The 23,614-nt window shown below is 43.6% G+C and overlaps 2 protein-coding genes across 2 annotated transcripts; one reads left to right on the top strand and one right to left on the bottom strand.

The window, feature by feature from the left end:
- The first annotated feature begins 2,462 nt into the window (after positions 1-2,462).
- On the top strand, positions 2,463-11,101 carry LOC108094385 (protein teashirt). Its single transcript, XM_017194946.2, is given in 4 exon segments — positions 2,463-3,834; positions 8,141-8,231; positions 8,233-8,703; positions 8,706-11,101. Coding segments are annotated over 4 exon segments (2,904 nt in total). The 5' UTR covers positions 2,463-3,781; the 3' UTR covers positions 10,995-11,101.
- A 1,163-nt stretch (positions 11,102-12,264) lies between these two features.
- Positions 12,265-13,071, bottom strand: LOC108094386 (ER membrane protein complex subunit 7 homolog). Its single transcript, XM_017194948.2, has one exon. The coding sequence runs from the start codon at positions 13,004-13,006 to the stop codon at positions 12,320-12,322; it is 687 nt and encodes a 228-aa protein (XP_017050437.1). The 5' UTR covers positions 13,007-13,071; the 3' UTR covers positions 12,265-12,319.
- Between the last annotated feature and the right edge of the window lie 10,543 nt (positions 13,072-23,614).

The raw sequence follows: 23,614 nt of genomic DNA, 5'->3' as shown, positions 1-23,614 counted from the left end.
CCCATTGGACGAGAGCCAGTGATCAATAAAATCAGCGGTAAATAAGCCAAAGAAGCGGACGACTTGTCCACCATTTCCCCTCAAATGTCCCCACGAGATGGCCACTTTATGGCTCCACCAGGCATCCGTCAACTATTGGCGGCACTGCAGTCCGGATAATGTACGCCTTTTGCCCAGAACCACTAATGGACCTTAACTGCAGAAATTGCGATGATCGGAAATGGTGTACTCAAAAGTATTAACTTAATTAAAATTGAATTTGAAACTAGTGCTCTCTGATGTCTAGACACTTCCTTAAAGGGAATAAGGACGGAGTATACTACTGTATTAAAAATATTTTAATAGTTTATAATGACAGATTAACTTTAAAGAGGTTCTTTTAGCGTTGTACGCAGTATTTATGTATGTATATTGTTATAAACCTTATAAAGCATAAGCACTTAAAAAAAACTATTATTGTTTTTAATCTAGTGAGAAGTCATTTGCAAATAACTTAATAAACTCTAGGTCATACTGCCTTCAAACCTTTCTATATCATAACTTTGTTTAACTGTTTCTAAAATCAGTGGTTATACGGTTAAAAAGGTTTTATAATTTGATTAAAAAAGTATATAAAATAATATATGTATATAAAACATAACTCCTATAACTATTATAATAATAAAAAAACATTTAGATTTAATATGTATTGCTGTGCTGTCGCCGTATTTGTAACCATATCTTAACGATATCTTAATATATCATGAACGCAAAAATATTATTCCGAAATTAGACTTTGTGTTCTAGTTACAAAGAATAACTCAAATGGATGTACTCCGAAGATGGCTAAGGACTGTTGGGCCTGTTGTTAGCTTGTTTTTGGTTTACCATAACTTTGTTGGATAAAATAAAGGGGAATTTGGGAACGAATCTTAAATTTAATTTTGGTTTGAATTTTAAAAATATTATGTTTTTTATATTAAAAGTTAAAAAACAATCTTTTTTTTAACTTTTATTTTAATTTTTAATATTTAAAAGCGTTGTGTCAACCAGCTTTTATTCAATTAATATTAAATTTGCGCCAGCTGTAACTATAAATCTTTAAAGATTCAGTTAGTAAATCCTTTAATGTCATGCTATAATGTTATACTTAGTATGTACTTGCTACTGAAAATATAATCAAAAAAAAAAAAAGATTCTATAATTTACTCTAAATGGTAAACATACCTACATATTTATGGTCCAATGGAAAATGAAAATACTTTATTTTATTGACCAGCTCTGACCAAAATCAATACCTTCCATTTTTATTGCTTTACCGTGAGAAACATCCAAAAACTTTTAAGACTTTGTGCTTAGAACATTAGTTACTTCTTAGTACATATTACAATTTTCGAAGTGTTAACATATTTTTGTTAAAATTTTTTTTTTTCAACTGGTACAAAATGCGAAATTAATTCAGTTAACAAGTTAGCTTACGGATTTGTTAAAAATATATTTTTAAGGGGTAATAACTATAAAAGAAATGCATGGTTTAATCAAATTTATTTAATTTAAATGTTTGTGCCACCACCAAGATTTTTTCTTCCTTTTACATTAGTTCACAATTTACAGCTGTCCTAACACCTTACGTGCCCAAATTTAATGTTTGGCCATATTTGTTTGCCTCCGTGTCCCGCTTTAACACCCATGCTGGTGATCACAACCCAGCCCAGGTTTATCTTTTAGGATCCGCAAAAAATTTAAGGGCATTGGCCTTATTTCCAAGCAGGAATAATTGTTTTAGCAGCCGAAAAGAAAAGCGTAAAAAGTTGTTTCCCTGTCAAAATCGCACGGGAAACCAACCCCAACCCTTTTTCAAAGCGCACCCTCTCTGTCGCAGCCGCTCCGTCCCGCTCGCACGACAATGCAACGAAACAAAAAAGAGACAAAAAAGTGAGACTGACATGTCAAGTGAAGCGAAATCCACGAAGAAGCTGCAAAAAGCGAAAAAAAGTTAACAGCGAGGGGGAGCACAGAGAGAGCGAGAGGCAGAGCACTCAAAGTGACGAGGACGAAAAGCTCAAAAAGCAACAACTTCAGTGTTTTCTTGCAAAAAAAAAGCAAGGAAAGAAGAACAGAGACAGCTGCAATTCAAAGCGACGCGCGGAAAAGGGACAGCCTCTGCGGGCGAGAGAATTTGTTTTGAACTGTCATAAATCTTAATTGTGATGGAATCGGAATAGGGACAAAAGAAGGGTGACGAAAAAGCGACAAAACAGATTTCACACATTCTCGGTGCGAGCGAGACGGGGCGTCGTGATGATTTCCCCTGTTCCAGTTCCACACGTTCGCTTGTAAACATTCCAATTGGCGCGCAGGGGAAAAGAGAGCCCTGCGCCGGCGCACTCTCTCTCGCTCTCGCTCTTTGTTGTTGCTGCCCAAGTGGCTGTTTCAGACTCAGTTCTGGCTCTTCTCTTCAGTCAACAACGAACCAGTCAACAACGAACCGTTACAGCGAACGATCACGCGAGAAAAGCTCAGCGGCTCGGCGCTTTAGAAAATCTTACGGTAATTAATTAGCGGGAGCGGTGCTGCCGAGGCGCGAGCGAGACAGCAGCACATTTAATCACGCTGACAGCCAGCTGTCGTGCGAGTGTGTGGGTGGTACACACACACCGGAACACACAGGGCCGTCACACACACAACTGCGCAGCCGTCGCCTGGACGCAAAATCGAATCAGAAATTGCCGTCGCCAAAATCGCGCGCTTCGTGTTTGCGCTCGTCAAAAGCAGCGCAGCTTCCAATCGGTGCACTTCCCGTCCGCCGTTTCATTTTTTTCCGTTCGTATCAATCAGTGGCGGCAGAGGCGGCAGCGCATCGTTGTTGTTTGTCAGTTTGACAGCAGTGGCAGCGCGGTCGGCAGTGGCAGCGCAGTCGGCAGCGGCAGAGGCCAGTGACGAAAGAACCCGGCCAGCAGAATTCATTCGCTTTTGGCCGTTCATTCGCTTTTGGACGTTCATTCGAGTAACGACGGAATCCGGATGAAAGACGCCCGCACTCCGCGAAACGCGTGTTCCGCCAGAATATTCAAAACGCAGTGTGATACGAGTTTATGGATCTGAAAGACGAGATTTTCCACGGTGCCGCCATCATATCTAGTCAAAATTGGAAAAGCCAAGCACTAACTATCGCCCGAAATGCTCGATCAAGACTGAATAAAACACACAAAAAAACAACTAAAACCCCACAAATGGTTCAACAAAGTATACGTAAAACAACCACAAATTCAAATATACCACAAAAATATATTTATTAATCTAAAGCTAAAGATAAACTACTACGAATATTTATATTAAACGGTATTTGCTCACCCAAATTACACTTGCATACATTATGTAAAAGCAGTTACTTAAATCAACAAACCTTAACGAAGTATACGATTCAATGCAATTATTAAATTAAATTTAAACCCACACACAACACAAATTACAAATTACAAAATATAAAATACAAAATACAAAACGCCTCGAAAGAAAACAAATATTTAAACGTCATTTTTGTCTGCCATACGAAAATTTATAAATTTAAATCTAAAACACAATTAAACAAAGTTATACGCTACGACAACAACAAATTCTATACGACAACGTACCAAGTGCAAAACAAAAAGTAAAAACAAAACATAAACAAATTTTATGAATATTGTGTCAAATTAAAATTAAGTTACAAAACCCAATTGAAACACCAGCAAACGTCTTAGTTTGCTCCCAAAAACCCAAAAAGTTGCCGCAAATCGTCAAAATTCAGCAAAATTTAAATATGTTGCACGAGGCTCTGATGCTCGAAATCTACAGACAGGCGCTAAATGCCGGGTAAGTGTTTTTTATCCACTGTGTGTGAAAAGATGTTCGCTATTTAATATTAAGAAGAGGAGTTTCTAAGTGACAAATACAATCTAGATTTAGTTTCAAATGGTATGGATTTCCATTCACTTATCCATTCCAAAATACTTATATTGTGACTAAGTTATAGTACACCGCAATTAAATGAAATATGGTGATTTTAGTTCGTGCACACAAATAATCTGCATTTTCGAGAAATTTAAAGGCATTGAAATATTTTTAACATTATCAATAAACAGTTTTTTGAGACAGCAAAAAAAGGGTCTTGAACAAAACAACTCAAAAAATGACTTTTTCTTGTAGTGAGTCCTTTTTCTAAGCAACAACATTAAGTAACAATGTTTCCAAGTCGACAATAAACTTAACTTCTTAGTTAGTTCATTGTATTAGTTTATTTGTTTAATAGTTATAGTTTGTTTCCCCCAATAGAACTAGTACAATATCCCATAGATCAGAATAAAACAGAATATATGTATATTTATTTAAAAAAGCAAGCTAGATTTTGAAACCACACTCCACACCATTAATCATCCGCAAATAGAACAGTACACATGGAATGATTTTGATCGAGAGACCTTCCCGCCTCTTTCGGGCCAACTTTCCGTTGTGTCATTCCGGACTGATAGCCGAAATTGTTGAATGGCCCATTAAAATATTACTTTAGACTCTCGGCCAAATCAGCGAAATAAATATATCAAGAAATTATGATTTCATGATTTCATGATTTCAGGGGCGGGAGTGGTGCTCGCATTTGATGATTGGCATTGGCGTCCCCGACGTCGTCGCACACCTGTCGTTATAAATTCAGCCCCACGCCAATAGCGCGGCCCATATATCAAAACAACCACCCACCCACCACCCCTTGGAAAAAAAGATTGAGCGCAACAGTTCCCGAAAATATTGATTTACAGCAGGGCAGATCGGGAAAACCAGAACCCCAAATGCACAGAACAAAGGCTGAATCGAGTTGGAAAGTGCGAGCGGAAAACTTGATTTGTAAGATCCAAGTCCGAAAATCAAACAGAAAAGTCGAATCGGCATAAATTCGATGATCTATCTTTGGGCTATTAATTTGTGTGGCGAGTGTGTTTGTGTATATCTGAATCTGAGTGCCTATGAAATTATGATTAAACAAGTTTCAGATACATTTTTGCGCTCGCACTCGGCCAGCAGAATCTGAGCAAATTAGTGGCGGGCCGGGAAAACTGGTTCTGCGACACCGGGCGAGGTATTTAGGGGTGCATCTGGGGTATTACTAATAAAGTGCGACAAATTGTCTCGCTTTTGATTGCTCGGCATGCAAATACAGACGCACACACACGCACTTTCAAGACTTTTCCAAGGCGATGATGACGTAGCCGAATTGAATAAATCATGCGAAAAGTGAAAAACTCAGAATGCGCTACGCTCTGCTTGCCATCTTTTCCGCTCAGCCCTCCCTTTCTTCCGACCTCTCCCCCTCTCTTTCTCTCGCTGTAAGTATGTATGTATGTAGGTATATGTGTGTGTGCCTATTACGGGAAAGATTTATGTTCACAATTTGCCGCTGATTTGTGCGTGTGTTTGTGACTCTGGCAGCATGTGTGTGTGTGTGTTTAGTAATATTTACTTTGTTACCTTAACGGATTAGTCATGCCCAAGTTTTTGTTTACCAGTTACAGTGGACTATATCCTGTAGATGTATATATTGTTCTTTTCGGATTCTGATAGGATAGTAATAGATGAAATAGTGATATAGTATAATTAAGGGTAAAAGTAGAAGTCTTTAGATACTGAACCTAACTATTATTTATAGGTAATATTCATTGTTATGAATCACCTTATCAGAAACACCTTAGAATAATACAGATACCCACTGTTCGGGTTGAACAGCGCTCTATAGATGCATATCAACCTGTAACTCTCTCGATTATTAATGAGACGTTTCAACCCGTAATTAACTGCACTTGCAGGAGTTGCGTATAAATCATTTTGATTTAAGCTTAATCGAATAACGAGATTGCAGATTATGATATGCTGGCGGGGAAAACTTGTTGCCAGCCATTTCATACTAGGCAAAACACAAACTAAAAAAATGGAATGGAGGAAGGGGAAGGGGAGGGAGGGGGGTAGAAAAATGCTTTGTATGCGGGCTTAATCGGCCCGTGCAATCTGGATAGCTAATTAGCGGTGAGCGATCGCAGCGAGTGTGTAACTATTATAACTATCTTTGATGAGCTGTCACCTGGCAGCTGACTGAGTTGCAATCGCTCCGCAGTGAGCCGCACGTGAATCGGATTTTTTTTTGGAGGGGCAACTTAGGGTCCCATCAATATTGCGCTGGGCCGGGTCTCTTGTGTACTATCCATCAATTAAAAGTGCCTTTGTGATAGGGAGTGGGTGACAAACCTCCTCCTCCTCCTCCTCCGAATCGAACAACTTAATGCCGGTTAAGAAGTTAGTTTTTCGCTGAGCGATCGCTTGTCGCACAATAGCACATGACAAATTGTTGACAAGCGACTCTCCGGACAAACAAGACCGATTTTACGATACCCCCATTCAAATCGGGCCACATTAACTCTTCGTTATTGATCAGGTTCAGCTATTTCCGCCACGACTCGTCGTTAAATTCCCCCACCAAAAACCGAAGAAAAAACCCAAAAACACAACGCCCACACACAGAAACACACACAAATATTATATAGAGCTAATCATCAAAAATTTATAACGTTTTGCATATACTTCAAAGTCAATCAGACAATCATTCAAAATAAGCTAAACGAAAGCCGCAGAATTATGTTTCTGTGAAATATTTTCAAAGCAAACAATCGGCGCCATAAAAATTATATATGGTTTCAATCTGAATGTTACACACTTGAACAAATCAAGGAAATAAAGTTCGGCGATTTGGTTATTTTCTGTTGGCAAATCATTTTCCTTATTATTTTTGTTTTTTTCTTGTCGGGGTTTCTCTGCTGTGAGTGGCAATAAAATTTGTTTTATTTATTTCTATTTATGCACATTTATGAGCGGGCCAATTAATTTATGCAAACTATGTGGAATTTGTGGCTGCCCAGCCAAACGATAATTGCCGCCGAGTTTGTCAAATATTCGGATCTCATCTCCGATGCTGATTATGATCGGCTTTGCTCATAACTCACGCCTAAGATCTCGAATTAAACGCCATTGTTCCACATGGACTTTTACGACCCTCCAGCGATTGTGGAGGGGGTCGAGGAGGGGGAGTGGGAGGGGGTTGTAGAAGGGGAAGGGGGAGCGGTCTAAAACACACAGCTGGCTGCGACAGAGTTTCATTTTTTGTGTTCGCTTTGCTTTATGGCGCTCTGAGATTTGAATAACAAATCGAAATGTTGACATATGTTTGCCATTGTGGGCATTGTGGTTTCCCCCCCGCTCGGCGAATGATTTAGCACAGATTGGAGCGAAATATAAAGCGAGCTATAAAGATTTCCAATGCTCTTGATTGCTTATCTACCGGTTCGCTCCGCAAGAGAAAAGTTCGGTCCGTGAAAGTCTGGCGGCGAAAGGGGGAGAGAAAGCTTATCAATCGGATCTTGGCTTTATAAAGCCATTGGAAGTTGATAGATTGCTGATTAGCTCCTAATGATTCATACTTATTGTTAGTCTTTGGCTGATAATGCTAATGAAGACTTTGAAATGCAAAAAGATTCAAAATCGTTTTAGATCATTCGTTTAGTTTTAATGCAAACTGAACCTTTGTCAGACTTCAAAGTATAGATTAGTTGGTTTGGCTTTACCCTTCAGTTACACTTTAATATACTAACCTTTATATTCAACACTATCTATTATTAAAATATTTTAATTAATATTTAATAATAATAAACAGCAGTATCCATTGGATTATAAACATTTTTGATATAAATGTAGCTACTATTTCAAGTTCTTTTTTTTTTGTTTCAAAAACATTAAATAATTTAAAGGTTTTTGTTAAATTTTTGTTAAATAATCGAACGAATGGGTGAATATTATTACGTACTGGTTCAGCTCCTAATTTCTCCCATTTTTTCGTTTTAATATAAAAAATGTATTACATAATCAAAAATTATTAGCAATGTTAGATATTGTTAACTGTAAACTAAAATAAAGGGTAATCGTCTGAATTAGTTGTATCTACCAACTAATTAGGCATTTATGGCATTATGTAACTAATAGAAATTTAACAATAAACAGATAGATCCTTTACTTAAAATTGTTATTTGGATACAATGTAAACCATTACTAACTTAAACATTTTTTTTTTCCCCACTATTTGCAGAGCCCTGCCCACAGCTCGTCCGCGTTCCACGGAGTCGGCGAACTCGAGCGAGCGGTGTCCCTCGCACGACTCCAACTCCTCGGACAACGGGGGGCGGGGGAGCCGGCAGCGGGGGCGTGGCGGGCCACCGGATGGACGCGGCCGCCCTATCCGCCGGAGTGCTGCCCGGCGTGGTGCCCACCACCCTGCACTCGACATTCCCGGCGGTGCCGCAGTCGCTTCCCGCCCAGCCGCCCTCGATGGAGGCGTACCTGCACATGGTGGCCGCGGCCGCCCAGCAGTACGGCTTCCCCTTGGCGGCGGCAGCGGCGGCGGGGGCGGGGCCGCGCCTGCCCCTCCCGCTGGCAAATGAGGCTGCCGCTCCGTTCAAGCTGCCCCCGCAGGCGTCGCCCACCGCGTCGAGCAACAACTCGGAGGCGCTGGACTTCCGCACGAACCTCTACGGACGGGCGGAGTCGGCGGAGCCTCCCGCTTCGGAGGGCGAGGAGGAGGACTTCGACGACGGGGCCAACAACCCGCTCGACCTCTCCGTGGGCACCCGCAAGAGGGGCCATGAGTCGGCGGACCCCCGGTGGGCCACATCCAGGTGAAGAAGATGTTCAAGTCGGACAGCCCGCCCGCCAACCCCGTTGCCCCGCCCTCCGCCAGCCAGCTGCTGCCGGGAGTTAACCCGTATCTCGCCGCCGTGGCGGCTGCCAACATCTTCCGGGCGGGCCAGTTCCCCGACTGGAACGGCAAGAGCGACCTGGTGGTGGACCCGCTCGAGAAGATGTCCGACATCGTCAAGGGAGGAGGGGCGGGCGGAATGGGCGGCAAGGAGAAGATGCACTCGTCGAAGGCCACGCCCCCGCAGACGGCAGCTCCGCCGCCAAAGAGTCCCGTTCAGCCGTCCCAGGGGAGTCAGAGTTCCGAGTCCGGCGGAGGATCAGGAGGAGGAAGTGGAGGCAGTGGAGGAGGAGGAGGAGGAGGAGTGACGAAGGCCAGGCACAACATCTGGCAGTCGCACTGGCAGAACAAGGGCGTGGCCAGCTCGGTGTTCCGGTGCGTGTGGTGCAAGCAGAGCTTCCCCACTCTGGAGGCCCTCACCACCCACATGAAGGACAGCAAGCACTGCGGCGTGAACGTGCCGCCGTTCGGCAACCTGCCCAGCAACAACCCGCAGCCGCAGCACCACCACCCGGCGCCCCCGCCTCCGCCGCAGAACCACAACCTGCGCAAGCACGGAGGATCGGGCGGTGGCGGTGGATCTGGGTCCAACCACTCCCCCTCGGCGAACGTGAAGAACGCGTTCCAGTACCGCGGCGACCCGCCCACGCCGCTGCCCAGGAAGCTGGTGCGCGGCCAGAACGTGTGGCTGGGCAAGGGCGTGGAGCAGGCGATGCAGATCCTCAAGTGCATGCGCTGCGGCGAGAGCTTCCGCTCACTGGGCGAGATGACCAAGCACATGCAGGAGACGCAGCACTACACCAACATCCTCTCGCAGGAGCAGAGCATCTCCATCAAGTCGGCGAGTGCCAACGCCAACTCGGATGCCAAGGAGTCCCACAACAGCCTGAGCTCCGAGGAGAGCCGCACCCTAAGCGCCGTGCTCACGTGCAAGGTGTGCGACAAGGCCTTCGGCTCCCTGGGCGACCTGAGCAACCACATGGCCAAGAACAACCACTACGCGGAGCCGCTGCTCCAGTCCGCCGGGGCGAGGAAGCGGCCGGCGCCCAAGAAGCGCGAGAAGTCGCTGCCGGTGCGCAAGCTCCTCGAGATGAAGGGCGGATCCGGGAACCAGGAGGACCTCCCCAGCGAGAAGGCCTCGGTGCAGGGGAAGCCGGGACTGGGACCGGGGGGCGGGGACAAGAACGACGCCGCCCTCTTCGCCGAGCGGATGCGCCAGTACATAACCGGAGTGAAGTCGCCGGAGGAGATCGCCAAGGTGGCCGCCGCCCAGCTGCTGGCCAAGAACAAGTCGCCGGAGCTCCTGGTGGAGCAGAAGAACGGCGGCGCCAAGGCGCCGGGAGCCTCCTCGGTGCTCAGCGCCATCGAGCAGATGTTCACCACCAGCTTCGACACGCCGCCGCGGCACGCCAGCCTGCCGGCCAGCAGTCCCTCCAACTCGTCCACCAAGAACACCTCGCCGGTGGCCTCCAGCATCCTGAAGCGGCTCGGCATCGACGAGACGGTGGACTACAACAAGCCGCTGATCGACACGAACGACCCCTACTACCAGCACTACCGCTACACCAGCAGCGAGCGGAGCGGCAGCGAGTGCAGCGCGGAGGCGCGTCCCCGCCTGGATGCACCCACTCCCGAGAAGCAGCCGCCGGCGGAGGAGGCGGCCCCGGACGCCAAGCCGGCCATCAAGCAGGAGCTCGAGGCGGAGCCCATCAAAATGGAGATCAAGTCTGAACTGGCGGAGGAGCAGAGCGACGCGGCCGAGGAGCCCTTCAAGATGGAGACGACCCTGGTCAACGGCAACAACAACAACAACAATAACAACAACGTGGAGAGGAGCTCCCCGAAGACGCCTTCGTCGGCGGCGAGTCCGCAGACGCGGCTGCTCCCTCCCCGGAGTCCCGCCGAGAGCCAGCGATCGGTGACGCCCAAGTCGCCCGCCTCCAGCCACAAATCCTACGACGGGAGCTCCGAGGGGAACAAGAAGTACCCGAGCGACTCGCTGAACGCCCTCTCCTCCATGTTCGACTCCCTGGGCAGCAGCGGTGGAGCCGGGGCGGCCAACACGAGGGCCAAGCTGGCGGCGGCGGCGGCCGCCGGCGGTTCGGAGTCGCCGGAGAACCTCAGCTCCGGCGGCAACTCGCTGGCGGCCCTGCGACAATTCTGCGTGAAGAAGGAGAAGACCGCCTAAGTCCGCGCGAGTCCGAGACGAAAAGCGAAACCGAATCGTTTGCCTTGTTTTCGTTGTTTCGAGCAAAACGCATTTTCAACATTTTTTGGTTTGGTTTGCCAGCGAGGCGAGGCGCCTCCGCCCCGAAACCCCGCAACCCCGAATCCCCGAGCCCCAAGGCCACGGAACCCCGGATCCTCGCGGGGCTTCGGGTTCGGTTCCGGGCGGGTTTGGCCTCGCGAGCCGAGATTCCAGTCACAGTGCCACGGAAGGAGCCACGCAAGGATGGCGGGCATGACGACACTTTGTATTAACCGGACAAAGAAGAAGCGGATGAAAGCGGAAGACGTTTCCTCGGAGAGATTTGCCGCCGACTGTACAGACGAGATAGGGATCGGTCCGAGGTGGGGATGTTGTTCTGCGGCCCAACACGATTCCTGCCGCGTCCAGTTCCTCCTTCCGCCCTTCAGCGAGCAGCAAGGCCTACTTTTTCAAGGTAACTATCAGTACCTTAAGACAAAGATTAAGACAAGGATTTAGTTAAACGGAGAATAAATAGGAGTCAGTTCAAAGTATAAACTTCATTTGCAACTAACTTTAAACAGCCAACTTAATTTACCTGCTTAGAGTATATTAGCTTTAAAACTAATAATAGAAGTTTCACTAGATATTATATTGTTACTTATTGTTATTTTATATGCGATTAATAAAGGAAAAGAGAAAAATACTTTAAAATATATGGGTAAAATCCGAAATTAATATTCAAATTCAAATTAAAAACTGTATTTTTTCTAGAACAGAAGATCTATAGACAGAAGATTTATTGGTGTGTTTTTGCTTTGAGATAACATAGTTACCAAATTGTAGACAACATTTCAAATTTGTGGTAAATTATTAAAAACGACAGTTTTAATTATTCATTGGGAACTTAATGAGTCTATTACATTTCGAATTATTCCTAATTTAAAATGTTAGTTTGTTATAAGAATACTAGATACAATGCATCTTGTGTAACCTTTTCGAAATCATGCTAGTCTTGGTTAAACCTATCCTTTTTAAAACTTGTCTAACCATTCCCCTCTCTTCTCACCCTTTCAGGATGCAAAACAGAATCGCGCCACTTTGGGTTCCTTGGAAGACCGCGGCCCGCCAGCTGATCGGGGAGGTGGAACGGAAGCCAGACGAGATGCCCTGCTCCCGAGTCCACGAGCCCTTGTTAGGGCTGCCACTTGCCTAGGCAAAGAGTTATGAAATTGGAAAAGAAAACATTGTGATCAAATAAAAGAAAAAGTTTTTATGGAATTATCAAGCTGCAATTCTTTAATTGGTTGGGAATCACAATTTCGTTAGTTCTTCTTGGAGGCTTTCTTGGCGACCTCCTTGACCTCCGGATCTGGTGGCCTTTGGCCCGAAAGGAAGGAGACGAGCATGTCGCTGAAGTCCGGAAGGTCCTTGATCTTGGGTAGCTGAATGCTCTCCAGCTCCTTCTTCGCCTCCGGGTCCTTGATGATCCTGGGAATGGCCAGCATGAGCAGGAGTGGCAGCACCATGACCAGAACCATCGGGTTCAGGATGAGGTCGACGACGTGCCACTGCTCCCGGTTCCTGAAGAACTTCCGGCGGTGGAGGGGCAGCAGACGCAGTGGATAGGGCACCTGGACGACCACCGATGGCTGGACGTAGTTCACCTTGCGAGCCCGGTACTTCCCCCTTGCATTTATCTCCACTATCACAGGCTGAAAGTGGATGTCCGGGTGCTCGATCTGCAGCACGTGACTCCCGCTCGGAACTCCGGATATCGAAAAGCGTCGGTCCAATCGCACGAATCCCTTCAGCTCTCCGTTGTTGATCGACACGGTGATGTCCCTTACCCAGGTTTTCGGAAGATTCAGCTTCTTCTCGGCGGGCAAGACGATTCCTTCGATGGTGTACAGAACCCCTGCCTTGCTTTCCTTCACTCGAGGAAGGTACTCTCGTTCAACGAGGGCGCTGCTCAGAGAAAGTATAGATAGAATCACAACAATTTTATACATTTTTGTGGGTTTGAAAATTTTTCCAATGTGCTTTGAATATATTTTCTGCCAGCTTTGAAGGGAGAGTCAAGAAAAGCTATTTGTCATTGAAATATTTAAGATTGGTTGGGTTGTACTTGTTATACACAAATTCGACATTATATAGGTCATTGAAAATCGATCTTGATGATCTGCACTATGAAACAATCAACCTTTTTGGATTATTTACAAACAAATGCAATCAATTGATTGCGAAATCCAATCCAGTTTTGCATTGATCACTTTACTAGAAGGTAGTGTATTTTTAAAAATAAACTGTTTTTAAAATAATAAATTATTAAAGTGTAAATTCATTTTACGTAAGTTGATACTTTTGTATGTATTTTTAAAGTTAATGTAAGATAATTCCACAATTTGAAATGCCGTCGGCAAGTGCTCGTGATCAGATCATGATTGAGCCAATGGAACCAGACGAAGGCAGCTTCTTTCGGGAGAATGACTCACTGCCGCAGAATGTCGTCTTCGGAAGAAACCGAACCCTTTCCCGCCTAAAAAGAAAATCTCCGCGTAGACTTCTCCCTGAAATCGTGACCCAAGCGACTTTTGTTCGCCCATCAGATGCCGCATATGAGGCATAGGAGACATTGTGCGGAATTTCGGCCTGGCCATAACTCCTTTGGCAGCAGAGGGAACCCGAGAAACCTGGCCAAGTAGCTGCCACAAATTTGCACTTTTGATGAACGTTTTCGGCTTCTGTGCCGCGCGAATCACGGCGAACATGTGCAATAATTTTGGATGGTAATTTCGCAAGTAGCTCGAGAGGTCTCAACAAGTGTTCAGAGTTCGGAGTTTCGGCGCATGCGCTAGCAATTTACCCACATAATTTGAGATTTGAGATGGCCCAAAGGACCGAGGATCGCGGATGGAGGTTGGAGGTTTGAGGATCGCAGGTCCGCTGGTGTCGTCATTATGGCAATTTCGTGTTCATCGTTTGATTTAGCGCCATCGCACCGTCCTCGTCTGCAGCCCGTTGTTTGTATTTAAATTCCCCCCCGCCGGATACTTTGCCCCTCATCACTGCTGATCTTCGTGGCTGCCATTAAATAAACAGACTTGTTGCTGTTGCAACGTCGTTGTTGTTATTGTTGTTATTGTTGGTTGGTTTTCCTTTTTGTTGCTGCTCCTGACTGCGCTCAATTGACAGCGCATGCGCATGAAAATTTAAATTATGGTTCGCGACGACTCTAGCTGCAGTGTGGCTCCGATCGAGATCGGAATTGGGATCCGGATGGGGATGGGAATGGGAATGGGGATCGGGGTTAGGAATCGGGGTGGCGAGCTTCTGGCTACAGCCGATGTAGATTAAGTTGCCACAAGTTCGGCCCCACTCAAAATGATCGTTGAATGGGAAGGAATTGTCACAGATTGAAGTGGGGATTTTCATGGGGAGTGTAAATGGAGATTTAACTGCAGTCTGAACTAAGTTCAATTTTAGGTTTGCTTAGCAATACAAATATTTGAATAAATGGTAAGCCCACAGAAATGATAAATAATTGGCAAATATAAAAAATACCCTTACAAATAACTAAAAGGTAAATTTGAAATATCCCTTGAATTCCATTTATTGATTTTGATGATAAGTATTCATCATTTAATCGACGGAATAAGCAATGAGATCACTGTGCATCTCCATATTTAAATTGTATTTTTAATGAATTGATTCGTTAATAATTCTGTATTAAAAAATATAGAACAATTAAAAGTTCTGTAGCTACATCTGTAATTTTCATAAGAAAAAATAAGAAAAAGGATTTATTTTAATTAAATATGCATTCCAATGCAATTGTATTTTGCAAAGTTGTTCATCAACTCCATTTGTATTATTAAAAGTGTAATCAAAATCTGGCCTATAGTTTTTAAGCTGAACATGAATGAAAAGTTTAACGTAACGTCAGTATTCTAGTTCCAAATAAACAAATAACCAAAAATAGATCTGAGTCAGTAGTTAAAAAACGTATATATCTTTGCCAGCGAGACGAAACTAACCTGATCCAACAGAAAGCGCGCTCCGTTATCAACGCTTCTTATAATATTCTATAAATAATGGTAATCTAATCTGGAGGAACAAAATAACGTAGGAAATATGATCAATAGCGATCAAAAACAATGTGTAAATCAATCAGGGGAATTGATAGCTGGTGACTGATTTACGACGCGCGACTCATGTCTGTGCCGTAAATCCGCCAACGCAATCATTATCATCTTCATTATCGTCGCTATCAAAAGGAAGAGTTTGGCATGACACACAGCCGGCTTATCCCTATCGCCAAATGGCCAAATGGCTAAATGGCCCAAGCTCATCGGCTCGGCGAGCCTTTGCTTTTAATAATAAAACAATTTGAGCGATTGCAAGATAATCGATTAATGACTTCGCCGCCGATAAGACACAGAGATTTACTGTACAGATTGCGATCGCAAAGCGACTCTGCGCCTTATCAAGGCAGCGGGATTACTATCTGCAATAAATCACTGCGAACGTGCTAAACTCCCGAGTAAATGCCCTCGACTCTCTAGTCTCGACTCTAGAGTTTTCGCTCCTCTGAAGACCCTTCATAACTGATTTGCTAGGAATTGTTTCTGGTTTCCCAACCAGATATTCCGCAAAATCGGGAACCACTGACGGCCATAAATTAAAGGGAACCTTTGTGTTTTATGCGGAAAAGGGAAACTTTTAAATATTCATGCGTGATATTTGTCGCAGCGACAGGATCGCTTTCAGATCCAACGATCGATTGTTTCTTTCCAAAAGCGAGACCAGAACAATGACAGCATCCCTGCATCCCAGCATCCCAGCCTCCCGATGTCAGTCAGGCAGAACAATTGTTTAGGAGCCGGCAACACAATGGGTCATTTAGGCCGGACTCCACTCCATTCCACCCTGCCTCTCGCTCAACTTTCCGATAATCGAAAACCGAAAACGTTGCCCATCCTGACAGGCAACAAGTATTGCACGATCCCGAATCCGAATCCGAATCAGGATCCCAATTCGGGGAGGAGGAATCCCTCCCGAGGAGAAGGGGGCGTTGTCCTTGTGAGTGATTTATTTAGTTTGTGTCAATTCCTGAAATTATTGGCCCCCAAATGCAAAGTCGCCTCAGTTCTGGTCGTGATGACATCTCCCCGCATATCTTAACACATTTCGGCATTCGGTATTCCCTGAAGGATCAGTTCACAGAAGGAGGAATCCCGAGGGCCGCGACTCGAAATTTGTATGCAAATCCAGACTGGCTTTGATTTGAGTTGCGACATTTTTTGATAGACCTTGGAGGTTCAGTTTGATATATGTTGTTTTGGGGATGCTTGATTATAAAAAAGATCATTTATTTTAGTCCTTACTTCTTTTCTTTTATTTGATTTTATGCTGAAAATACTGATAAGAGTGTATATGCTTTTAAAAACCTTTTTTATTTTAATGAATAAATCTTAGGATTAGTCATACACTCAATTTGTTTAAATTTGTACGAAATAAATGAACATTAGTATTATAAATAACTCTGTAATTAATCCAAGTTTTAGTTTACTTTGTAAGTAACATTTTACAAGATTTAATATTAAACAAATAAATTCACAAAAAAAAACATTTAATGGAATTCGATTTAAATTGTGTTTTGAAATTTAACTTTTCCAAACTTATATTCTATTTTTTTTTTTTTTTGTTAATTCCAAATGTAGTAAGTACGCCATACACCTATTATAATAAGCTTAGAAACATTCTTTAATTAAAGAAGTCGGTGTAGTAGATGCCATTCTGTAAATATTCCGGCCACTCGAGGCTCCAGATATGGCCGTCGCGTTGACGATGATGAGCCAGCCGGCAAACAAGATGGAGTGGAGTGGAGTGGATATTTCGCGTGGAGCCGCATTTAAAACAAGTTCAAGATGCAAACAATGGATCATTATCCCGGGACAAAAACTAAGGTGAAGCCGAAGCGACGAGGAGGAGAGCCGAGCCAAGCTGATACAATCGAGCGCAATCGCCACGGCATTCCCATAGGTTACACGGCCAGATGGGAGATGCCACAGGTCCAGGCCATCCCATCGCATCCCCAGCCATACCAAGAGCGTCCCAATACCATCCCATAGTATCCCAGTCCAGCCAGAGATGCCGAGGGAGCGGGACGAACAGATGGTGCGAGAGGGAGGGAAGCTCCGATGGCGATGGCTCTTGTTGTTTATTGATTACACGCTTTTTGGGGAATGTGCATTGCATTGGGCCACGGTGGGTTGCAACTTGCAACTCGCCAGCAACTTGCAGCTCGCAGCTCGCTGCTCTCAGCTCGCGACTCTTGGCCATAATGGTGCGGATGCCAGCGGCTGCAACATGCGCCTGTCATGCGATCGCCGCCAAGAACATAACATCCATTACACAGCCATCGACTGCAGGAGGACGAGCTCCACCACGAGGATGAGGACGCAGATGAGGATGGGGACGAGGATGAGGACGTGGAAAGCGAGGACGCTTACGATTGTAAATGCGATTTGGCGGAGATCGCGGCGACCAGGGCCAAACATTGGCCACTTGGCATTGGGCCGCCTGTGCGGAGCAAAGAGCACTGGGGCTATCGCCTCGGCGAGAGCAATATGAAATTCAATGCCACATTTGCTGCATGAACTAGAAAACACTCAAATGTTTGGCATCGAGTTTAAATCCTGCTCTTAATGAACAGCAAATACACTACAGGCTCTATCTGCAATTTAATTTGAACAAATTTATAAATTGAAATGGTGAGTCGTTTCAAAAGATGTTATTGGTTTATCGTTACTACTGAAACTTATGTTATGAAACACAATAAAACTTTAATACTTAGTAGTGAAAATAATATGTTTATTTCAATTATGCAATTTATATAATTCATCATATATGTCTGCATTAAAATTATAAGAAATTTATAGGTAAATTCATAAAACAAGTAAATATAATAAATATGAATTGTTCTAATGGTAAGCTTAATAAAAATATTCTTTACAACTGTACTTAATTAAAACATTTGCTAAAAAGTGGTTGTATATGCATACATATATACAAAATAATACAGATTTTAAACTCTGTTTTTTAAATTACACGATGATACAACAGTGATTTTATTACTAAATTAATTGGGGTACTATGCAATTTAGAAATTTTTATAGAATTTAAGAATTTTGAAATTAATTTCAATTTTTAATAAAATTTATCAATATTTCCATTTACATATATGAGTATAAATATATTATATTATATTTTATTTATTATCCTTCTTATTTATGATTTCTTCCACTTTATGTATAGAATTTGTAATGAGAAATGGTGCCTCAAATATAAGGTATTCTGTGCTCCTTCTGCCCCAAAGTCTTCCAGTGAGCTGCGCATACCTATTCCCGAGTTTAGATTTTAAAGGATAAACGCTGCGCTGCACCATAAAGTTCTAAGCTCGCTTCTGGCAGCAGCAGCTGCTGATGTTGCAGTTGCAGTTGCAGTTATTGTGGCTGCTGTCTTGGGATCAGCGCCTGCCTCCCGTGCATTTAAATACAAAATATCAAAATTAGCATTTGTAACAATGGCGAATTGGCCGCAAAATAATGGAACTGACCTGGCCAACGATCATGGCCGAGGCCTCGGCATCGGCATCGCCATCGGAATCGGAATTGGCATTGCAGCAGTTCCCAGTTCTGCTCGTAAATCAGCCATTGGGCGGGGGAGTCTCGCTGAATGGGGGAAGAGAGTAGGGAATAGGGAATCGGGAATCGGGGATAGGAAATCGGTGGCCAGAACCATTTGGGCAGACGACAACAAGGACTGTGCAACCCAAGCGAGCAGTGATCAAAACCGAATCGGAGCCAGCAAAAATGTGTGATGTCGTCTGTGACGATGGCGACAACATTTACAACGGGAGCAGCTGCAGGTCGACAGCCGAACAGCGACAGATCTTGGCCATTGGCAACCGGCTAAAGGCCAATCCGGGCCGTGACTACAACCACTGACATTAAGGCCCAGACGGCGATCAGTAACCGAATATCAATTCCCGCCATATTTGTACCCAGCCAACATCGATCTCGACTGCGCAGATCTACATGCAAGTGGCTCTTAGGTGCTTCTATTAATTTGGCCTGAAATTAATATGAGCTCGACTAGGTAAAAAGTTAATCGGTAGATGCTGTACAATAATTTGGTCAAATAAATATGAATACCCTTGCAAAATCTTAAAGAAAATCAAAATACTTAAAAAGATAAATAGGTTAGTTTTGATGATTTTCCGATTACTCTAACTTTAAATCCTTTTTAACATAAAACACCTTTACGTACTTTAAAAGTTATAAGGAAATTAAATACCTATCATTATACTGGAACTTAATGTTTCTTTAGAAATATTAATGTTTTTCTGAAACGATAACTTAAATGAACTCAAAAAAATGTCGTATTTAAGAAGGAAAAAACTTGGCTGGAAATACAGTGTTGGAACAATTAATGTTTTAATTTGTTAAATTCATTTATTTTTACTTTTTTAAATATTGATGACCCTTAAATATTTTATGCATGGTGGACCTTCGTTAATCAAGACATCTACACTTCCTAAAAGATAGTTTAAACCGCTTATCCTGTTGATGAACAACAAATCTACTTTTAGGGTAGCGTTTCTTTTAACTTTTGTGGTTGGGTATCCACTATGCATTTATTATTTCCTCTTCGCAAACCAAAGCTACTCTGCAGTTAGGGAATTCAAACTCGGAGAATAACAAACAAAAAGTCAAGAGTGAGCCTCGGGAAAGATTTCGCGGGGAGCCAGCGAGCGAAGTGAGACAAAAATCTATAAATATTGGCATTATAAGCTGGCAATTTACGATCGCGCGATCGATGGTTTGATTTGAAGTTGAGCACATGCGAAGCGGACCCTCTGGCGGGTTAGAAGGAATGCATTTGGAGAGCGGGGAAGGGGAGGGGGTTGCATATGGATTGCATATGGAGCAGCCTGCCACGGAGCACCGTTATGTTATGATTCCACTGGCGCTCGCTGGAGCATTTTGCACTTAATTTAATTTGTATGGCAAACAAGTGGGGTTCAATGGGAAAGGGGGAAAGGCAGGGAGCGAAGAGAGGGGGCGGGGGCGCCACATCAAGCGCACTGGCCGCTGGGGGCGTGGCAGCCACGGCCACCGCCTCCGAAGCTGCTGCTCGATATCAGTTTCATGGAACTATGGTCACGATTTGGCAATAATGTTGCTTAAATACGCTCGCCACTCGGACTGCGAATGCGACTGCGACTGCAACTCCGTCTGCGGTCTTCGAATCGAGTGCGCACTGTGGGAGGAATGGGTGGTGGGGAGCCAGAGGGGTCGGTACAGTGGGACCCGGCCAGGCTGGGAGCACCAATTGTAAAACATTCGCTGGCTAGATTTGTTCGCGGGATAAAAATAAAATTGTTCATTTAAAGTAGCTGCTTCTGTGCTGCCTTTTTTCCCCGTTTTCCTCTTTTCCGTGCGGCTTGTGCATTTTTTGCTCGATCTCCAGCCGCCTCCAAATTGGCTTTGTTTATGGGATCGCTTTAATCGCGGAGCGAAGGACCTGCGGGTTAATTTCTTGGCGCTACTTAATTTTCGGCTTTCCGATCCGCCAGTCCGCCGAATCGAATTCCAGCCGAGAGCTTATCAATCCCATTTTGATTTGGCCCCCTCGATTAGATGTTTATGTTACGGTTGTAACGATATTGTTATGTGTGTTCCGGGGGCCGAACAAGCATTGGATGTTGTCTTTTGCGAGTGTCACGATCCCAGCCAGTTGTCGATACGCTCGATCGGCGATCGATAGTGCAACCGGGGCAGATAGTCGGCCGAGTTGGCCGGAGTTGGGAGAAAGGCATTTACATTCATTACAAATTGGGCAGCTGGTGAATGTGCCTCGCGACTCCGTTGCATACACGAAGTGCACTTGTCTTCTCCCTGGCATGCAAACAAAAACCCTGGCTCAAATGCCTGCAGGTGTATTGACAAGCTTGGAAACATTTTAAATATGAAGGGAAGTTGACAATAACAACAGAAGACTGTGTGCGATGACTAAGTAATAACCAAAATATGCTGTAGTCTATTGAAGACAATCTTTATATATTTCAAACTCCCATGTTAAAAACTGCACACCAGCCAACAAACAAAACAAGTTTTCCTTTTGCAAATGTACATCAGTTAAGTGAATATAATATTAATATAATTATTATTGGTTTTTATCTATTTATTTAACATTAAAACGGTTACCTAACAATATTTGTTGTATTTGGCAAAATATGTAAAATGTTTGTAATTTAAATCTTTGATATCTATATGTATTAGAAACATAGAAAAACCCCTGAAGGTCAAAACTTTATATTGGCATGATATCGGGGTGTTTCGACCTCGTTCAGCGCAGAGATCATAAAAAACAGCCGCACACAACTCAACTTTCGCCTGGAACGTATGGAACCTTCAAGTGTCTCAGATAGGTGGGCAAAACAAAAAAAGAAACCGAATAGGATGAAAATAATCAGAAAATATAACCGAAAGGAAAGCCCAAACATCCTTTCTTCCTGCCATCCTGCAGTCCTGCCATCCAGCCATCCTGCCATCCTGCCGTTCGCCATCCTTGCGACGACAGTCGACGGCCGAGAGCTGCCAAAAAGCAATCGGAGTGTGTGTGTGTGGTGTGGCGGTGCGGTGAATTGTTTGAGACGGCAGGAGGCAGTTTTCCAAAACGGAAAACCATGCCGAACCAAAGCGCACCGCAGCGAAGTGAAGCGAGAGAAAAACGAATTTTTCGTCTATTTCGATGGCAATAATTCAAAATATGAAGACGGCTCGATAGTCATAAATCTGTCAAAAATCCATTTCTTTCATTTTACCCCAAAAACAGCATCGAACATCGCCCGGCGTTTCCTTACTTCGATTTCTCATGTGTGTTTGTGTGTGTGTGCGGCTGCTTGCTAAGCGTATCTTTCAGATACACAAACTGGCACTTCAAAACGAGCGGAGAGCACAGAAAATGAAATACTGTCCGCCTGTCGCCGTCTCTTTTGGGTTCTGTTCTGTTTTCAAGAGATCCACTCGAATCAGCAGCCTTTCCTTTTCCCTTTCCCTTTTCGCCTTTTCCCCCGCCTCCAATCGCCCATTCTGATTTTTCCGAAATGCCAAGACGGAAAGACAAGCCGAGCCAATCCAACAACTCGAGCTGGAGCGTAACTGAACCGAAAGTGAAGCAAAGTATCTGGTAAGATGCTCGTTTGCTCACTTCAATCCGAATCCGAGAGATTCATCCCCTCCTCCCGGCTCTTCGCCAACCCCAAACGAGATCGAGATGACGGAAAGCAGCCATCGCACCATATTTCAGTCAATTAGAACTGTCATAATTCATTCTTCGGAGTTATTTAGTTTTGCTGTGCTGTTCTCCTTGGCTTCTCTCCCATGTACAGCGTATAAATTATGGTTGCGCCCCATGACGAGTTCCAGAAAATTCAACAATTTTCCATCTTGCTCAACCCGAAAATACATTGGGAAAATGTTTTTTAATGGATAAGTAGAAGCACACATGAAGGCAGTTTCTGTTCGTTTTTTATTCGAAGTGAATTGTATAATTTGTCCATTCATAATTATGCGAAGCATTCGAGCCAATTGCTGGAGATTGAAATTTTATAAGTGAGCTATTGAGTGGGAAATAAAATTCAAATTATGATTCGGACTTTATTAATATCATGTTTCCATTAGATAATTAATAATAATATGATCAAGGTTGTGATTTATCTTTTTAAAATTTTAATTTAATTTACAATATTATGAATATTATTTCTGGTAAATATTAACAAATTGAAATTGAAGAAGTGTAAAACTATATATAATATACTAGAGGTCCTGTGTCCGCTTCGCTGGTCAACACAATTTAACAACATAAAAGTCAAAGTTGCAACATTTTTCAAATATATGGAAGTATAGAAAGATGGTGATTTAACACTTTTCCAGTTTGACTTTTCCACTTGCTCAGCACAATCCAGCCGTTTCTCTTTTAAACTTTAACGCACTGCAATATTGGTATATAGTCGCCATTGGTCCAATATCTAAATTTTCATTATCACTGTAGTTCGCAGTGGGGTCATATTGGAATGCCAAGCGATTGAATGATGCCAATGATCTCCATGTGCTCATTTGTCTCTCTTCGCTTAAGTTTTGTGAATATACTGGCTGCTGGCTTGGATGTCTGCGGCCAATGTTTGCACGTCGTCCTCTTAGCATTTTGGACTATGGACAGAGTGGTGAATTTATCCTCAAATGCACGATCCACATAATTTTCACAGTTCAACTTAAATTGAATAAAAATTCGTTTTTTTTCACAATTTCACAGTGAACACAAAAATTGAGTTAAAATGCTATGGGAGCGTGTTTGTCAGTGTGATGAGGTAGCAACTCACTTTATATGCGACAATATTGCAATTTTCTTACGGATCCCTAGTTTTTTTCAAAATAAATTATAGCCTATTTAACTCCACGAAAATGTAGCTTTCTATCGGCGAAAGAATTTTTTAAATCAGACCAGTAGTTCCGGAGCCTATTCCCTGCAAACAAACAAACAAACAAACA

This window comes from Drosophila ficusphila, unplaced genomic scaffold (assembly GCF_018152265.1).
Source record: "Drosophila ficusphila isolate 14025-0441.05 unplaced genomic scaffold, ASM1815226v1 contig_607, whole genome shotgun sequence".
NCBI lineage: Eukaryota > Metazoa > Arthropoda > Insecta > Diptera > Drosophilidae > Drosophila > Drosophila ficusphila.
This window is presented reverse-complemented; position numbering and strand designations above follow the sequence as displayed.